This window comes from Ctenocephalides felis, unplaced genomic scaffold (assembly GCF_003426905.1).
Source record: "Ctenocephalides felis isolate EL2017-DRISC unplaced genomic scaffold, ASM342690v1 CF-g0.4_SCAFFOLD_03570, whole genome shotgun sequence".
Classification (NCBI taxonomy): Eukaryota; Metazoa; Arthropoda; class Insecta; order Siphonaptera; family Pulicidae; genus Ctenocephalides; species Ctenocephalides felis.
Window position 1 is genome coordinate 6,047,162 of NW_020539724.1, and position 19,865 is coordinate 6,067,026.

The window sequence follows — 19,865 nt, forward strand, 5'->3', positions numbered from 1 at the left end:
CAATTTAATATTTTTTTAATGAAAACGATTTCTCGACAGGCAATTTACTTGAATTTATTCGAAAACGGTTGAGCGTACCTAATAAAATTGCTTGAAACAAAGTAATAATAACGCAATTAAAACGATAAATAAATTGCTTATGGTTTGCATACAATTTTCCTAAGACTTTTGGCAAATGTGATCGCCAGATGCCTGAGCGAATGACGAAGTTCGTTGTGAAAACGGCGTTCTTTTTGAATATTATACTTTAAACGCATAGCTCAATCAATTCTTTGGGCGCTAGATGAAAGTCTAGTGTTTCAAAGTCGATTGTAGTAAACGCTTGCGTTAGTATTCTATATACTCTGCACATTTTATTCAAATTGTGCGAATTTGAACATTCGCTTCATTGCGTTGTTTTAAGAAAATGAAATATCAGCGAAAGCAGATTTTTCAATCTCACACACATTTTATTAAAGTTCTTTAAATTTAAATATTGATGATCCTCAATTTTGGAAAACTGCTTTAAAACGAGACTAAAATAATAACGCAATTAAAACGATATATAAATTGCTAATGGTTTGCATATAATTTTCTTGAGAATTCTGGCAAATTTTAATAGCTCAGGTCAGCTCATCGTTCTTTTATCCTAATATTTATCATACACCTTTTATTGAAGTTATTTAAATTTAGACATTGATGATCCCTAATTTTCAAAAACCGCTTTAAAACTATATTCGGATTCATAAGTATTTTTTAAAAATGCGTAACTCACAATTCTCACAGTTTAAATTCGTACTTTATTATTTTTTTTTGAAACTACTGTTGTTCTGTTCAGTGGTTCTAGCCTATTAGAGAGTTCATGTAAAGTAGCGATTAGTCATTTGTTGAATCGCACTTGAAACCCAAATAAATACTATCAATATTTTGTTATACCATTTCCATCCACCGTTTTCTTATCCTAATCCCCATCATATCCCTTTTATTATGGTTATTTAAATACAACTTTCGACCGGATGAGCACAATGATATAGGAAAAGTAACGTTTTATTACAGCATGCCGCCGCCACTTTGTTTCCGGACTGCGAATTATAATCGACCCGCAAGTCGAAAGGAAGAAAGGGGTTAAAATTTCGGCAGTTGGTATATTCACAGGCTCGGACACGCGTCAAGCATTTGGGCAATTCGGTTTATTTGGCAATGTCGCGAACACCTGTCCTTCGGGATAGTGGAAACAAATGTAATTAATTGGTACAGAAACGAGATCGATGGTAAAATGATACAGGTAGTTGTTTAACTGATACATGTAGATTTATTAAATTACTCAATTATTTATTTATCCGTAATCAAATTGTTTTTAATAATCATATATCAACAGAAACGAACCTTTATACACGTAGCCTTCAACATTACTGATATATATTTTATTACTTTTTTGGAATTCATTATTTTCTTCAGTACGAACAACATGTCTAAAAGTGCAAGTATGAATCTTCTTATATTTTCACAAATAAACAGATGGGCTAAACATTCAACATTCCAATAAAACAAATCTATGACTATGACCCAATAAAATTATTATGAAAATTTATACAATATGAAAACGATTAAATCCGTACTCTATGTATCAAATACTCAAATTCAACTTCAATTACATACTAACTTTACCGAAGGTTATAAATTCATCAATTCAATATAATTGTTTATATTTTAAACAATGTATACGATGGTAGAAATTGATACGTTTTATGCAAAATAATTTGCCTTTGATAGCTAATAAATAGAAGGTATTTGATGTATCAATCTCCATTTCAAACTATAACTCTATAACTATAAATCAGGAAACGCATGTCTAAACCTGCAATTGGCAAACAACACAGTCAAAATTTTTTTTCAACCCAATGTCCATAAATAAAAAACCGCTAACACCCAAGCTTCCGATTAACTACTCTACTCTATCGGAAGGCCAGAAGAGTTCACAATGTTTCGGTCGCACACAAAAAAGTTGGCAAAAAAGCTCCGACATCAAAATCAACACGCACCCAAAAGCCGCAAGGAAAAAGAACTAAAAATCAGATTCAACGCACATTTTCGCATACTATTTTTAACAAAACGCAATTGCTCTGGAGTAATTCACTTACCGGGAAAAGGGAATTTTGTTAAAACAAGGTGATAGTTTTGAGATGATATATTGAGTAAATGAATTAATATTATGAAAATTAGAACTAAAATTCAATAGAATTAACTATATGATATGTTATTATTGTTATATTAATGTCGACTTTACATATTTTACTCAAAATTAAAAAATATCGGTATTTAAGTACAAATTTTTTTGCATCTTGTTTGGATTGCCAACTATCAAAGTGAATAAATGTTACTATTTATATGTATTATTTTAATCTCTGGCCTTAGTTACATTTTAGCAATGATAATCAAAATCACATTTTTCTAACTCATAATTTAACATATATCATTTGTTCGCACGTCTTTTCGTTTCATTATATTGGTCATAAAGGTGACAAACTTCAGGGTAATAAGCTTTACACGGAATGGTTGCTACCCCTGGTAGAAGGGGTAGCGGAGTGTTTTAATTTAACTAGTTGTTCACTTCAAAATGTAAAGTCCGCTTAACAACATGTAAATAACCAATAAAAATAAATATATCTTCTTCCATTATAACTTAGTAACAAATCAGTGATTGTAATTAGAACTGCAATAAATACATAATATACAAACAAATCAGTTTAATACAGTCCACAGCTACAAGGGTTAAATTATAATCCAACAACCTGAATTATCGAAGGAGAGTTTTAATAAATTCTATAACTACGTAACGTAAAGTACATCATTATTTAAGTTCGAAATTTAGGTGAGTTGATCTAGAGTTCTCATCTCATCTGTCAAGCCATGATAAGATGTTTTGCAATTTTTCCTCATTTTTCTGGGTTATTACTCATTTTTTCAGTTTATTACCACTATTTTATTTTCTTTCACAAACTGTGAAATGATTTATCACAATTTGAGTAGCCGTTTAGGTAACAACATACGTACAAAAGATTTATATATTTATAAGATAAGGACCGTTACATTAAACAATTGATCAGAATATTTCTCTTGAATAATTGAAACATAATTTAATTGTTTATATTTATTTCACGTTGCCATAATCAGATTAACCAGTATAGACTTGAATTTAATTTTATTTTTTCATGTAAATGTTTGCAAGTTAAGCTACTTACTTTTCCGTATTCCTTATAAAGATTAGAAACAAAGCGACAGTTAATAAACATGCGAATCCATTAAAACTCAAACGTGACTATTTTCCTTGTTATAGCATATTAACATGCATTTGCCGTTATAACTTCCAGGTTTGTCTCCTTGTTCAACTTAAACATTTTACTATTCAAATGCATAATATTACATCTATACGTTCCTAGTCATTTCCAATAATTCAACTTATTCATGATTAGTCTGAGGAGCATTAAATTTGTACATAAATAATTTCAAATATGTTTCCTTGCATACGAATCGAATTGAAAATCATGCCTTAGACAGTGGCCTGATATAGTGTTGAATAAAATGTAATTAACTTAATAATGGTTGTTGCTGCGCTTCCTCAATTATCGCACTGTCAGCCGAGTTAAACGATTCGCGAATTTTTGGCACTCGTGGGCGTAAACGACACGATCGACCGACGAGGTGAAATTCACCGTGTCATGTTTATTTAATAGCACTGGCAACAGACAAGAGGTCTGGAGATTAAATTCAATGATACATGTCTTATACAAGTTCTGCATTTTGTTAAAATATTTACTCTAATTTATAATTTTTGTTAATGTAATTGACTACTTAGAATTAGGTAGAGTGTTAGCAGGCGTGTGTGTGACTTTATATAGATCATTTTAAAGAAGAAATATTATCTCTTTAGAAAAAGTAAACTACAATCATGTTTTCATCGAATTTGACCCAAGTAATATTTTAACGTTCCGAAAATTTGAATTAGCAACAATGAAAAATTTTCAACCAATGACTGACGATGAGATTAAATTAAATGCACTCAATTAAAAATGGGTAAAGCTTTACCAGATGTATGTGATCTCAAATAAATCATTTCCAATTAAAGCCCAAATATGTATATAATTTTTGTTGAGTAAATATGAGAAGCCATCTGTTAAATATATTGCTTCAAGAAACACTTACTTTACCATGGGCAAGTATAAAATAAATTTAATTTACAAATAACGCTTCTAATAATGTTTCGAAATGAATATTAGAAAAATGATTACAATAAATAGTAATTCTATAATTATAAAAATATATATTTTTTTAAACCATCTTCTACAAAGTAGCCGAGGAACTTTATGGCCTTATTATCGGAGCAGTAAACGTAACGCAATATAATAATAAAAAAGATTTTTATCAATGGATATGCACACATTTGCATATGAAGATATAAAGAAAGGATACTGATGTAGACACAGAGCTAATAACACTTTACATAATTTTTTTAAACAAATACAAATTTGTTTTATATTTTGAGGCTAAATATTATAAATACGGTGGAGACTTCTGAACGCTTTTTTCTGAACCAGAGATAGATAATAAAAAAACAATAACAATTGAGTAATTTAAAAACAAGATATGAATAAAAATTGATTCGGTTTGATCGAATCAATTTCTATTACAGATCCTTCATCACAGACAATGTTTTACTGAATCGCAATATGAAACAGGAATAGTTATTTCATCTATACATATAAGAAACAAACTAGAATTTATATTTTATTAAACTTATTCAATTTTTTCATAATTTTAATTTTTTATGTAAATATCATACACAAATAATTATGTACACGTTTACAGATTGATAATATAACAACATAAAAAAATCAGTACATGGCACTTGAGCTCTTACTTTTAATTCTTTTCAATTTTAATTTTTTTTAAATACTTTAATGCCATTAGAAGTAATTTATCCAGAGATTAATAATATAACAACATAAGAAAATCAGTACATGGCGCTTGAGCTCTTACTTTTAATTCTTTTCAATTTTAATTTTAAATACTTTAATGCCCTTAGAAGTTTCTTATCCAGAGGACTTGCAGATTCTGCTAGTTTTATGTAAGAAATGGGTACTTATATGTAAAACATTGTGGGTTTTATTCTCGGACAAGCTGTTTTGTATTATCTTAAAAATTGGTTTAGAGGTAGTGAGTAGTTAGGAATAGTAATTTAGGGAATTACTGCTACATATAATCACATCACTGATAAAATTATTTAATATGATCTCATCAGAAGGAGAATGGTCAGCCACTGGATTACTTTGCGAGGGAAAGAAATACAATGAATTCAGATAGTAAAAACCAAATATATATTTAAATTGTGGGTTGTCTTCTAGGAACACTAGGTTAAGAGATCTACAACTTAACGGCTTATAGAAAACAGTGTATACTGTACAGTGATATAAGAATATAAATACCAAATATAAGAGAAAAGAGAAAAGTTTATTTATTATGAGTATTATTTTTAAAATTTAATTTTAATTTTCAGCTCTCGTCTAATTCAAAATGTGTAATAATAAAGAGCCCGCACGTCAACATCCCGCGATTGCGTGCCGCAAGACGGTAGAAAACCACATACATGAAAACTGCCCGAACACAATGACCAATTAAGACTGCTGAAACATATTATTAGTATTTAATACGAGATCATCTTATTACCAGTAGATGAATTTTCTCCGTGCACACCTTTGTGCAAGAGCAGCTTGTGTGTGGTAATTGCATATTATTATTATGCCTAATAAAACTCTCTTATATTTAAATGAAGCTAAAATAATTACAAAACGCGACTGGAGACCGGCCCGAGCAAAAGAGGCGAAGACACCTACGTGGCGTTGATCTTTTGAATATTTCAATTTACAAGTTAATTGCAATGATGATATTTTTATGAAGGAGCTATGTTATGCCAGATAGCGCTTCCTTTTAAGCATTTCTCGCGTTTTACGATCGACTCGGTGCGCCAAGTCCGTTCGCACGGACGCAGAGTTATGTTGTAGTTAGTAGCAGTTTTATGTGCGTTTATTGGACATAAAAATTCTGATTAGCGATAACTTGAACTATTATTTATAAAACGGTTTCGAATATGACATTATCGCTCGTAATTTATTACCAGGTTCAACGCGAGACTGACTTTTTCTAGTAATGACGACGCGCGGGGTAATAATTGAAGCTTTATTCTTTATATTTATTGCTTGCTTCAAAAATTTATGCCCTGTTCACGGTATTAGAAATAATCTTTGGCTTTTAATCATTTCTCGAGTAATTCTTGATTTATTGATTATTGAAATTAAATAAATTATGATGCGTTTAATAATAAATAATATATTTCTTAAGTAATAGAACAGGAAGATATTAAAGTCTTTACAAGACAAATTTGATGCATTCCAATTTTAGAAGATTGTGCATAACCTCCTAATCATACTGTAAAGATTAGCTAATTTCTATATATTTGAAGAACAATAAAAACTATATGTTCAACATGATGTTGTGATGCACACAGCTTAATCTAACCTAACGTAAGTTTGAGGCCTATTTGAAAATTTCAATTTTATAGTTCTTCTAGGCAATTCTTCAATTATTTTTACTGTGTTCTTCGAAATTTTGTTCACGAATACGGTACCATAATTGAAATGAACATAATTCAGCAAAATAAGCAAAAAATTGTCAAAATTCCATCAAAGCTCTAGGTTGCACTTGAAAGCTCATAATTTCCGAACAACGTGAGATAATTTTTTTTCTAAATTTTTGGCTCATTAAAGCCTAGAACATCCAATTTAATATATATTAAAATATAACTAAAATATAATTATATGGTTTTGATTTCCGATATCACACCTTGTTAGATCCCAATCCTTACTTCCCGGTACCACAACACTTTTTGCATACTTCAGATAACAATCTCAAATTTTCACATCTAATTTACAAGCAGCTGTCGATAAATCAAAAATACAATTAACTCAATAAATTACGTGTTATAAACATAATGATTCATAATATAATTTTAACATTACACTTTGCTTATACGCCGCTTATAAAATGCAAATTGAAATAACTGTTGGAATTGATTGAAGTAGAAACAATACAATGAGAAATACAAATCATGATCTCTTGAAAACGGGTGCATTATAAAATTTCGCAAAAAATAATCTGCACGCTTTTCCTGGAAGATTGATGTGCAATAAGATAGAATAATGAGATTTTGTATTCGATCGTAGGAAGGCCTATGATCCTTATATATTTATATATATATATATATATATATATATATATATATATATATAAGATTGTTTTTCATTTCGTTATCTATCTTGAAAGAAGATGTTTCGGGTTCAAGAAACAATTCACTTTATTTTAATATGTATGAGTGTCCTGAGCATTTATTTAATTTAACCTTTGAGAGAAATAAGCGAATTAAAATCTGCTAATATTGTTAAACAGAGCATGCAAATGTAATTGTTTTACTGTTAACTTTTTTTAGTAGCAATTTCATTCAAATGTCATTTGCGATTATAAGCGATGTGTCATGATGATGGACTCAAGTGCAATATGTCACGTTTGACTGGGCAGAGTATAATAGCTATTTTATAGTAAAATAAATAAAAAATGATAAATAATATTTATAATATTGTTGTCTTATCTTAACTTAGTTTAATAGTATCATAATATAAGAGTTGTTGAATATTTTAGCCTTATGCATTCTTAATACAAGATCACAAATTCGTATTATAATTTCCCCACATCTAGATAATTGCATCAAGTGATTTTATATAATTTTCGTGAGTGAAGTGTTAATGGTATACTTCCTCTTCTTTTACTTGAGCCACTTGACACTTTGATTGTCGCCGAGTAATTTCAAAATGAATGATTTCAAACGGTTAATAATTTGCAAGAAGCCGCGATAGGAATCGCACTTGATAAAAATTAACTTTAATACAATGTTCGAAGAAGTTACGGAGGTCAATGATCGTAGGGAAAAGGTAATTGTAATATTTATGTTAATACTTAAATTGCATGTTGGATATCGATATCGATCTATCGTTCTATATTTTAAATAAGAGTTTAATTTAAATAAGTTTAAATATTTATGTTTTAAAAATCTCATTTATCCTTCGTGACATTTCTGTGCGTCATCTCACGTTTTGTCATTTGGATTCTTCTAATATAGAAGTAGAGTGCGTGATATTCAAACAAAATTGCTACGTTGAACATGGCACGTACAAACACCGGATTTGATATCGCCAATGCTAACTTATCAGAATTAGCTAAGAGAGGTTTAAGTTAAATTTAGACATGATTTCATATTATAAACACAATTGATATTTTACTGATTAGTCGTCTGAACTCAGAGCGCAAACCGAAAAATAGTACTAAGAGCTTTTGAGCTTAAAATCATCACAGGTAAGAATCAAACCTCTTACAAACTTTTATCAAGAATTTAATAAGCACTTGATATTTTAACTTTGTTAAAATGTCCTTAAATTTGTCAATAATCTATTCTACATACGAGTAAATAACTACAAACTAAAAAGTACTGTGCTTTAAAAAAAAGCTCTGTTCTATATAATTTTGAAGCAAATTTTATACGTTAAAACTGATGTTTGTTTCGATAAATATGAGCTGCATATTTTGTAGCTCTTTAAATCCTATATTTTCATAATTTAGTAATCTTCCCTGTAATTAAGTTTCTTTGGTTCTTAATTTCAAAAAAAATACATTATCAAGTTCTTTTTCCTGTCTGAACGTGCAGCTTTCAACACTTTATATTCTATATAATTACTCAGTTATAAAATCATCTTACTTTTTAACATAATAAGGGGTAAAAATTTGATAACTTCTGCATTAGCATGATTGCTAGTAATACGTTTGTTGAAAACTGTATAATTAAAGTTACCAAAAGTTTATCCAAAAAATAAATACAAAAGCTGACTATGTTGTTGAATGGAGATCATAAACATAATAATAAAAATGAACTTTCGTTTTTTAACAGAATTATTTTTAGATAAAAACTTTTAAACTCAAATGAACTTTCAAGCTCAATCTTCTCTTAAGCTCGTTTTAAGGCAACCCAACAATCAACCAATCTATATTTTTTGTAGATTCTAATTATGTACTTGAATTTATTTAGAAGTGATCACATATTTAATTAGTGGTGGCATCATATCTTAAGGCAAATTTCTGGAACAACCCGTACCAAAAATTATGATTTTTAAAAATGATTCAATTTTCTTTTAGAACTCTGTAAAAATCGATCTTTGATATTTAGATAGAAATAAAAAAAAATCTCATTTTTTAACAGAATTATTTTTGGATCAAAACTTTTAAGCTTAAATGAACTTTTAGGCTCAATCTTCTTTTAAGCTCGTTTTAAGGCAACCCAATAATCTACATTTTTTGTATTGAATTTATTTAGAAGTGATCACATATTTAATTAGTGGTGGCATCATGCCTTAAGGCAAATTGCTGGAACATCCCGAACCAAAAATTAAATTTTTTAAAAATGATTCAATTTTCTTTAAGAACTCTGTAAAAATCGATCTTTGAGATTTTTAAGTTTTTTAAGATTTTTAAAACTTTTGAAAAAAATTGTCATTTTTGACAAATTTGATTTTTTTATACTTTCAGATAATATGGAAATTTTGAACTTTTTTCCAAAGCAATCGCGATACGTTAGCTGCGTAGAAACGAATTTTGAATCTACATATCCAAGTGAAAACGGATATCACTACTATATAGGTGCTACTATATATATAAAAAAAATAATTAAATATAACACGTTTCAAAGTAGTTTATAGCTTTCATTCCGTAATCTAGGTGTTCCCTGACTTCTAGTCCCTCTCAAGATCTCTTCGCCTGAGCTTGAAGCGAACAAAAGCGCGCCGCTATGTTTTCTATATATTTATTTATGTAATTGGCACAATTTACAGAAAATGAAGACGTCACTTATAATTGCGCAATTGCGAGCAACGCCGACGAGAACGGCTTACACGTGCAATAGTAAAGGAAAAGAAACGAGCTAAAAATCCAGATGGAAAAGCGAATAATAAAAATTAAATAATAACTTATATTATGTGTAATGGCATCAAAGTATGATGGTAATATAGAATGTGCACGCACAGTGGCACGCATGTAAAATATTAAAAAATAATATGATTAAATTAAAGCGTTTATGACAAAATTAACGAGGTGTAATGGCTTTTGGCCTGAAGCCCTGAGAGTAATCGACTTGATCGACAAGAATAGAAATCGCTTTTGAATTTTAATTTTAACAGTTAACAACAAAACGACTTTGTCGGCATTAATAAAAAAAACTATTTAACACGAACATAATTTTTTATAAAAAAAATAGAATGGACTAGAATGATTCAATAATACAATAAATAGTAATTATTTCTAATAAAATAGTATCTTCCACAAATCTTAGACTTTTAGATAAAATTTTATTAAAGTCAATAATTATTTTAAAACCGCAGTAAGTCTCAAGACTTACATTCCTTCAATAGATTCAAATAATTGGTGACCCCGACGTAAAAACATTGTCTTTTTTCAATTATTAAATATAAATATAAATAAATAATGGACTTAAATTTTAAATGTTGATGTAAACCACATTCGTAATCTCATAATATTGAAGGATGTTCGTTAAGAGTAAGAGTAAGACCTCTATTAACATCATGATCAACAAAATCAATAGATTTTTATTAATAATTAATTATGAAAAAAAGCTCGACCTATTTTACCAAAACTGATGATCGCCAGAATTCTAATCTTATATCTTTTGAACAGTTTTTGAATTTTTGAAATTAGTAGAAAATTTTAGCCTTTTCTGCTAAAAAGTTACGTTCTTATAAACCAGTTAGTATGATTTTTCTTTTGAATATGATTTTCATCACAAGTCGTACGTTACACATATAACTAGCATAGCTGATGTTTTTATCACTATTTATTTATGAAAAAAACAATATTCTCTCGTAAATTAGAGACAATCATGTAAGTCAGAAGCAAAAACTAAATTCGCAAAACACACGCCACTGGTCGAGAATGATTCAAAAGTTCCAACGGTTTTGTGCTTTCTCATGCTTTGGCATTTGAACAGAGAACAGATATATTCAGATCTCAATTGCTGCTTTTTCTATTCAATTATTTCCAGCAAAACAAAAAAATCAAGTTCTAGACCACGAAGGTATTTTTATTATACCGCCAATGATAGGTTTTTTGAAAATGATTTGTTTTGTGAAACCAAACAAAATTTCTCTACTAGAAATTATGGCAAAAAATAATCAATTGAAATTAAGTTAAATAAATTTTATATAGAGTGCATAAGTTACAAAGCTCTTTTTGGGTAAATAAGAATAAAGACTAAATGAAATCAATAACAATAAGATATAAAAGAGAAATTTACTTACTTTTAATATATTATTTTTTTCATAGATTGAAGTAGAATGTGGACTTACTGTTAAACTTTTTTTATTATTAGATATTATGAAAGCTGGCCGAAATAATGCATTGATAATATTGTAAAACAACTTAAAAGTTCAATGTATCCACTTATTAATGCAATATACACCAGGAATATTATTCAAAAAAAAGTGAGTCGAATTTTATTGTCCATAATAATCTCAGAATTGTAATAATTTAATGTATAAGTGCATGCCCGTAAGACATTTCCAATTTCATGAAGACTCCCATTCCAAAGCATATTCTAATTTCTTATAAATATTCGACAAAAGATTTTATCATTGTTGCAAATATACTTTGTAATTAAAATCAGTAAGTATAACCTTCGAAAGTTTATTTGTATTTGTTCGTGAATAAACATTTATTGTATAATGTTTGCATTCACTACGCATAATTTCCATACATTCATATGCTCCACGTGCATAGGTAAAGTAAATATTTCGCAACGAATTTGCACTATATAATACAATGTATTGGAGACATTTTTAAAATTTACAAAAATTATGACGATTATCTGATATTTTATTTGTTTACTATTTGATATAAGCAAGCGAGGTAATTATAAGTTGGCAAAAATTTTAATGAATTTCATTGCATTGACAGACATATAATTACGTTGAAACTACACGTGCGAAAATATTAACTAATGTTAAAAATAATTATAATTATAGTAAAATAACTAACAAATAAGTGAAATAAATAAGTAAAAAACGTTACTTTTTGTATAAAACATTTTCTTTCTAATATGATTTCACCAGTCGACTTTATACATCTACAATATACATATAACAAATTGCATAGAATTATTAACTTCCCAAAACAGAAGTTTACATTTTCGCCACAAAATCTGATTTTTTATTGTATGTTTTCTCGACGTTTTGAGTCATTATGAATCGTAACGAATACATCATCAAAGTTTGGCATAATTGATTATAAAGAAATTTTGATTATAATTAATTAGCTCCATTACTTGACTCTAAAACAACTATTTATATTTAACTTTTTGTTCTACTAAATAATTTTATTTACAGCTATCACCCGACAATAGACGAATGTCACATAAATCAATCGCAAATGTATTTTTCTATTCCAAATCAATAAATACAGAGGTGAATTCAAAACAAATCAAAATCCAATATTCTGGGAATCACATCGCGTGTGCGTATATATATGCGACTCGCACAGTCCTCAATTAGGCAAAACAAATCATTTGATCAGGTCAGCAGATATAATTGTTAGACGAGAATCTGAAATAAATTTTTCAAGATAATAGACATTTGCAAAAAAAAACTTAGCTAAAAAATTAATCTTCTCCACGTATAATTTAAAATTTCACACGCTTCAATCGCCAGTTACAGCCAACTTTGTAAAAACGCCTTTTACAATATATTTACTAAAATCACCTATTGATTGGTTGTATCACTTATCATATTGGTTGATTGATTCATTGATCAATATACCTATCAATATACCTAATTGAATAGATTTTTTTATTTTGTTTCCATTATTCAATTACAATCTGTCTTTGCAATAAAATATTCAGTAATTTTGAAGATTAATGTAAATTATCAAATTAAAATTCAGAAAGGTTACCCCTAGTCAATAAGTCTTTTAAATTTTTTTTTCATATTTATTTGTTATCTTTTTAAATTTGGCGAATTAAATTTATCTTTGCAGTCATATGAAGTAAAATTAAAATAATGAAATATCAATAAAAGAAGTAAATATAACAAATCAAGATAAAAAAGTGAAATAAATAAATAAATAAAAATATAAATCCTCTATAATTTTAAATCCAATATTTTGAATAAATCAATCATACTTATTCATTCATTTGTAATGAATTGCTTATTTTCAAAACAAATTAACTAAAATTAATATTTTTTCATACAAGAATATCAGACAATTTAATTAAAATCAAACGGAGTAATTAAAATTATCAAAAAAAAAAAAGATTTTTAAATAGAATAGAAAACAGACAAGTTGAATTTTTAAGAGTGATGAAGTAAAATATTGAAATTGTTAAAATTAATATTTTCTAAATTAATAAAATTCAATATTTCAGATATAACATTGAAAATGTAGAGTGCAATACCCAATACGTGATACGAACGAAAATTGTTTAAAAACAATATTACTGACGTTTAAAATTTGATGATGCAATCCTTTATTTGTTTTATTGAACATAATAACTTATTTTGAATGAAAATATTTAAAAGATAGGCGTATTTTAAATATAAAAAAATTAATTTAGATATTTTTAATGGATTTAAATCGATTGTACGTATCTTGTAAAATTATTTAGATACAAGCAATGAAAGTAATGATTTTTTGTTATAAGGGACAAATTATTATTAAATTCTTGTAACTTGAGCAACTCATATTTTTTAGATATTAACACGAATCTGACCTTTTAAGTTCTATAAGCTTGTTTGATGACTTCCTAATTTTTATTTTGAGAATAAGGTAACTCGATGGTTGAAGTCATTTATATATTTAATATATTTTAATTTGATGTCTCTAAAAGTGATGATATAGGATTTAATTTTAATGCAGCAATGCCGAGGCAGTTCTATTTTCACTTAAACATTTCGCTATCTATATTTTCAAGTAAAATCCGATATCACTACTTTTAATTGCACTATTTGATAGTCAGTTTTATTCACATAATAAGTATGCGATATATACCATATGGATCAAACTCCATATCTGGATAATAAATTCATATATCAATAATAAATTCATAGATGCATAATAAATGTAATAAATCAAGTGATGATTTATTCTCAGACTTTTATTACTTCTTGTTTAACTTGCATTGAGTCATATAGTTAATAGAAGATTATTCCACGTTCTTTCTCTAATGATTTAACTATTGATCAATCTCAATTTTTTTCAAGGATCCACTACCAGCTCCCCCACTATCAATTAAGCAAAACAAATCATTTGATCAGACTGACAGATATAGACACTCTAATGAATATGCAAAAAAGTTCACGCATATATAAAAAGTAACAGGAACAGTACGCGTGTCCGCCGTACGCACAAAACGCACACATACGCAACGCGTGCGGTTACGCACAGACTTACTGGCGACGGCAGGCGCCTCTGCCGAACAGGGTTAGGCAATCATGCTGGCTGGCCGAGATAATAATGGAACACCGGTAATGGTCTTTGGAGAATATATTGGATAGCTTTTGCTAAATAAAATTTTTAAAAATAGTGGTGCAAAAGGCATTGTGCTTAGATTTGGGCGACGAACTTTATATGTTTACAAAAAAAATATATTATATAAAAAAAAACCTGATCCTTGTCTTTATCCTAAATTTCTAATTATGCAACAGTTTGAAACTGATTTGCAAAGTTATAATTTTTTTATTTCAAGTATATAAATATTTTAAGTATATTTTTGAACATTGTAATAAAATATGATATTCGAAATTTGAGATTTGTTTAAAATTTTGAAAAACTTAGGAAATTTGAAAAAAAAACAAAATTTGATTTCTTTTGGATGTTTTTCAAGAGGTTGAAACCCCTAGACCTGGTTTCCCCAAATATCATTTTTTGACATAGCCAAAAATTCCGTCCTCTCAAAAATTTATATCTTTTTACTTTAGGCTCCGTATATCCAAAACTGCTGGACCTGCCTCTGTTAAAAACTTATTCGTCAATACCAATCGAATGGTCTTTGAATCATTAAATCAATTAATCCTTGCTCTCGTAATCGTGCACAAAAATTTTATCCAAACATATACACTAGAGTGGTCCTTAACATGGACATTTTCGAATTTCCTTGCTCCTAAAGGCTCAAATGGTTCCAAATTGATAAAAAACAATTCTCTGATTTCATGCTATTTCCATACAAAACTTTGATTGAATTGCGCTCTATCTAAAATACAATATTAAGAGCTAAAACTTTCAGAGAATTGTTTTTTTGCAAGGAAATTCGAAAATTACCGACAGAATGAATAACGGAAGCAAATTCCAAATTTAACAAGTAAAGGTTCAGCAAAAAGCATAATTTTAGTGCCACATATTCTATTTAAAATTGCGACTTTTAACTGTTCCTTTCACATAACATTTTCTCGTTTAAACTGTATTCAGTTTAATTCATGCTATTTTATTTTTATTCACTTTGTATCATAATTTTTTTTAGTTTTATTTTTTTGCATATTTCAATTAATTTTTGTAATTCATAAATCGATACTTCGATTAGAATATACACTGCGGATTATATACTGAGAGTTATAAAATAAAAATTAGAAATGATACATTTAGTAAATTTACATAAAATTTACCAATTTAGAATTTTTCATAGTATTTTCTAATTGAATTGAATGTATAAGAAAGGGTTTAGAGATTAGTTAAGAAATTTACTTAAAGAATGTATAATTGAATTGAAATATGATTTAGAGAGGGTTTCAATATTATTAATATTATATATTATATATATACATATACCGATACATATAAGCATTATTCTGTCGCACACAGAACCCGTACCGCGGATTGTGCCTAGACCCGGAGCAAAGCCTCGTTCCAGGTTAAGAACAGAAAAGGAGACACATATGAAGGCAAAATGTTGGTATACAATTTGGTCAATGACGAATGATTTTATGAATTTTCTGTATTGCATATGAATACAGAATTTGTGCACATTATTGGGTATATTATTTTTTATAAGAACCAACATCAATTTGTGATGATGATGAACTACTATATTTTAAATTGGATTCTCTACAATGCATTATGATTATGATATAATATAAAAAATCATTACAATTTACCACAAAACGGCTAAAATGTCATTTGATCTGTCCTAGTTTATTATTACTAGTCATTGTATTATTATCACTGACATAATATATTCTGCGTCTAGAGAGCACATAAAAAATCTGCATATGAATTTGCTCATAACTTCCAATCTAAATATAGCTCAAACACTTTAACATATGATATAATATCAAGAATACTGCGATATCAACACTCGCGTCACATGAAGAAAGTCGGAGAGATATCGGAGAAGCAATTTGCAATAAAACCTGTATATATGCGCTCTGAGATAAATATCTATTTATTGATAAATTATTTCTAGCGAGCTTATCGATATAAATTGCACACTTACATGTCTCGTTTGATCTTATGGTACACATTCATATATGATTCGGATTTGCTTCACTGGGTATATTGGATCTGACACAAAAATAGTTCACATTGATCTATAGTTGAAGTACTTTCTTAAGTCACATTGCACCCACGAGCACTAAATATACATATATAACTAAATAATAGAAATGATATTATAAATACCAATAAATCAAAATGCAAATAATCCAATCTACTAACTGAAATTTATAATTTTTAGGATTATAGATTCAACAGATTCACACGTTGCCAAAAATACTTAAGAATGGCAATCTTTGGCAGTCAAATAACCATTAATTAAACTGTGAAAGTTGCCATCTACGATTGATATTTACATTATAAGTACACATAAATATAAACACATGCTTAAACACGAGCATTTATATTTGTTTGTATTAGAAATGGAGCAAAAAAGATATACATGTATGCTATATACACAAATATATCGAATCATTCGAATCAAGCCTTTAAACCTGATTCGAATCACATTTTAGTTGATTCGAATCAAAAAATATTTACTGTGTTTCAATATGTATGAACATCAATTTTAATAAATATGGAAAAAAATGTTGGTAAATATGAATGTAATAAAAAAAAATTAAATAAAGTAAACGAATCATGTGAATCACCCAATTTCAATCGACTCATTCGAATGATCTGAATTAAATCGAATTGAAAAAAACACGTTATCAATAGACCCAAGATTCCAAATATTGTTTTATATGCTTTAGTGATGCAGAAGTATCTTATTAACAATTCAATCAATCGTCTTCAGCATTAAAGCATTTTTAATCATTTTTGTAATTTTTTTTATAGTAAATTAAGTTAGCTATCTCTACATTTTCGACTTTATTGGTTAAGCTTAACAGTTTCTATCACAAATTTTGATCACATATATTAACAAAATCTAGCTATGGCTTTTTGTCTTGTTCGGTTTTATTTGACTTGATTCGAGTTGATTCGAAACAGGTTTTAGTCTTATTCGAATAAGGAAATTTTCGAGTCTATTTATAAACAAGTTTATTGCTTCAACACTAATTATTTTATTAGTCCAATTCTTCACTTAAACCTCATGAACTCATCACATTAGCATAAGTAAATATGCGATCAATAGCATTAGCAAAGCACAAAATAACCGTAATCCAACTTTAACGACTTTTCCAATAATTTCCTGACACGTGCTTCATACATAGGACTATTTATATCGAGGAAACCTACACTTAATTTGAAATAAAACGGCAAGTGCTAATTATTTTCAAACGCACTTCACTGCAGCATATTGCGATCAAAATTCTTACATAACATTTTAATTCTCTTCGCTACGAGTCACACAAATCACCATCGTCCGTCGCACGTGCATGCACAAGCCCGAAGGTTTTCCGAGAGAATTGGCCAATGAATATTATATTACTTTCCTCGATGAAAATTCTCATTAGATAGTCGACAAGGTAGTTTATTGAAATATTATTAGGTGTAAGAGTTTTCATGAAAATTTCAAAACCGTCGCGAAATGTGTCACACACGCGCGTCGGCGAAATGCAACTGACTCGCTATGACATTGACATTGACAGTAAACGCATTCGTAGACAGCAACGGTTTTACATGGGTGATACCTCATAAACAGGGCTTTGCAAAATATATATTTTTGAATTATTTAAATTATTAGTCCCCAAATTTTGACTTCAATTTAATTAAACATATACAATTCATCGTAACGTAGAAACAAACCTAGCACAACAGATTTATAAATACACACTCAAACTGGTCGGGAAGTTTTTATATCTTCTTCGGAAAGAAGAAGAGCGAATGGGACCAACTAGATCCAAAATTTAACTAAGAGTGGAAATTATAAAATTTTAGAGCCACCCCCATAACGTTAGGCCTAACGGCGGTTTACTTGAAGACCAGAGGCCAGGGATAAGAGAAGATTTGCATAGAGAGGAACATACCCAGACAAAAGACCTAGCCTGACATGCGTAAATATATTTTGAACGCATGATCGATCTAGAGACTGAACATACAAATCTGCAAATACTAAAATTTTACTAGAATTTAATAATTACTAATTATATAAAGTTCTTCATTACCTCAAAAAATAAATTCAAAGCATGCACATTTGGTTGGAAAATTAATCCCCAATATTTATATTCTATATCTGTATCTATTCATACCTATCTTTCTGATCTTAATCCTTACATTATTTGTATGATTTTTTTTAAACTTTTTTCAGGTTTCTATGACTTTCATTGTTTAAAAGCCTAGACTTTCAAATGTGCAAGGATGAAATAATATTTCCAAAATATCCATCATTGCTACTTCAAAGTCAAAAGACCTAGCCTGACATTGATAATTGTTAATTATATACATTTTTTCTTTATTTCAAAAATAAATTCTAAACATGCATGTTTAGTTTGAAAATTAATCCCTAATATTTATATCTACATCTGCATCTATTCATATTTATATTTCCATAAAATGTATCATATCTATTTTTGCGATATAAATCCTTACATTATTTTAGTAATTTTTTTAAATATTTTTTACAACTTTTTTTGTGGGTTTCTGTGGATTTCAATGTCTAAAAGCTTACACTTTCAAATGTGCCAGGATGAAATAATATTTTCAAATTATTTATCATTGCTATTTCTTCTGTCCCCCAATTTCTAAAGTTAGTTTTGTAGTGTAAAGTTATAATTTTCAGGTCTCTTTTAAAATCAGTGTCTAAAAATCAACACTATTAGTTCATTATGCCTAGATTAAATTCCCAACTAAATCAGCAATATTCTATGCATGCTCAACCTCACACCAGATACAGCATGATTTATTTTGACAATATCTAGCATGATTTATTTTGACATCAGGTCAAGAAACATCATAAGCATATTCCATTTCCTTCAGCATATGAGAATACTTCTTAACTAATTAATTTTTAATATTTTTACTGACTTCAATCCTTCGACAGTATAATAAATCTTGATTTGCTATTTTGACCCTGTCATATGTCTGATATTTTCCAAGTTGCAGCACTACCTGGTTATGGGATTATAGATTTTTACAGGAATTTCTTTGGATTTTTTTCAATATGATCAATATTCGATAAATCCAATGCAAGCCCTGGCCCGATATATGTCGGTTATCTCAATGTGACTGATGTATGAATAGAACTTATGCACACGCGTGTAAAACGCAAAACGCACACATTCGCGAATTCGTGTATTTTTATT

General features: G+C 28.6%; 1 protein-coding gene across 10 annotated transcripts in view; it reads right to left on the reverse strand.

Annotated features, from left to right (window-relative positions):
* Positions 1–19,865, reverse strand: part of LOC113383763 (protein tramtrack, beta isoform-like) — a 170,632-nt gene that overhangs the window by 88,735 nt on the left and 62,032 nt on the right. For 2 of the 10 annotated variants that reach the window (XM_026622020.1, XM_026622015.1), the window contains exons 1-2: positions 17,860–18,137; positions 16,622–16,777 (exon numbers count right to left, since the gene is read on the reverse strand). The exons of 1 other annotated variant lie outside the window; for it this stretch is intronic. In XM_026622020.1, the coding sequence (XP_026477805.1) occupies positions 16,622–16,649 (28 nt within the window). In that variant the 5' untranslated portion in view covers positions 16,650–16,777; positions 17,860–18,137. Of the gene's footprint in view, positions 1–16,283; positions 16,341–16,621; positions 16,778–16,842; positions 17,002–17,859; positions 18,138–19,865 lie in introns of those variants that run through there. 7 more of the 10 variants (XM_026622018.1, XM_026622017.1, XM_026622016.1 and 4 more) reach the window with 7 other exon arrangements.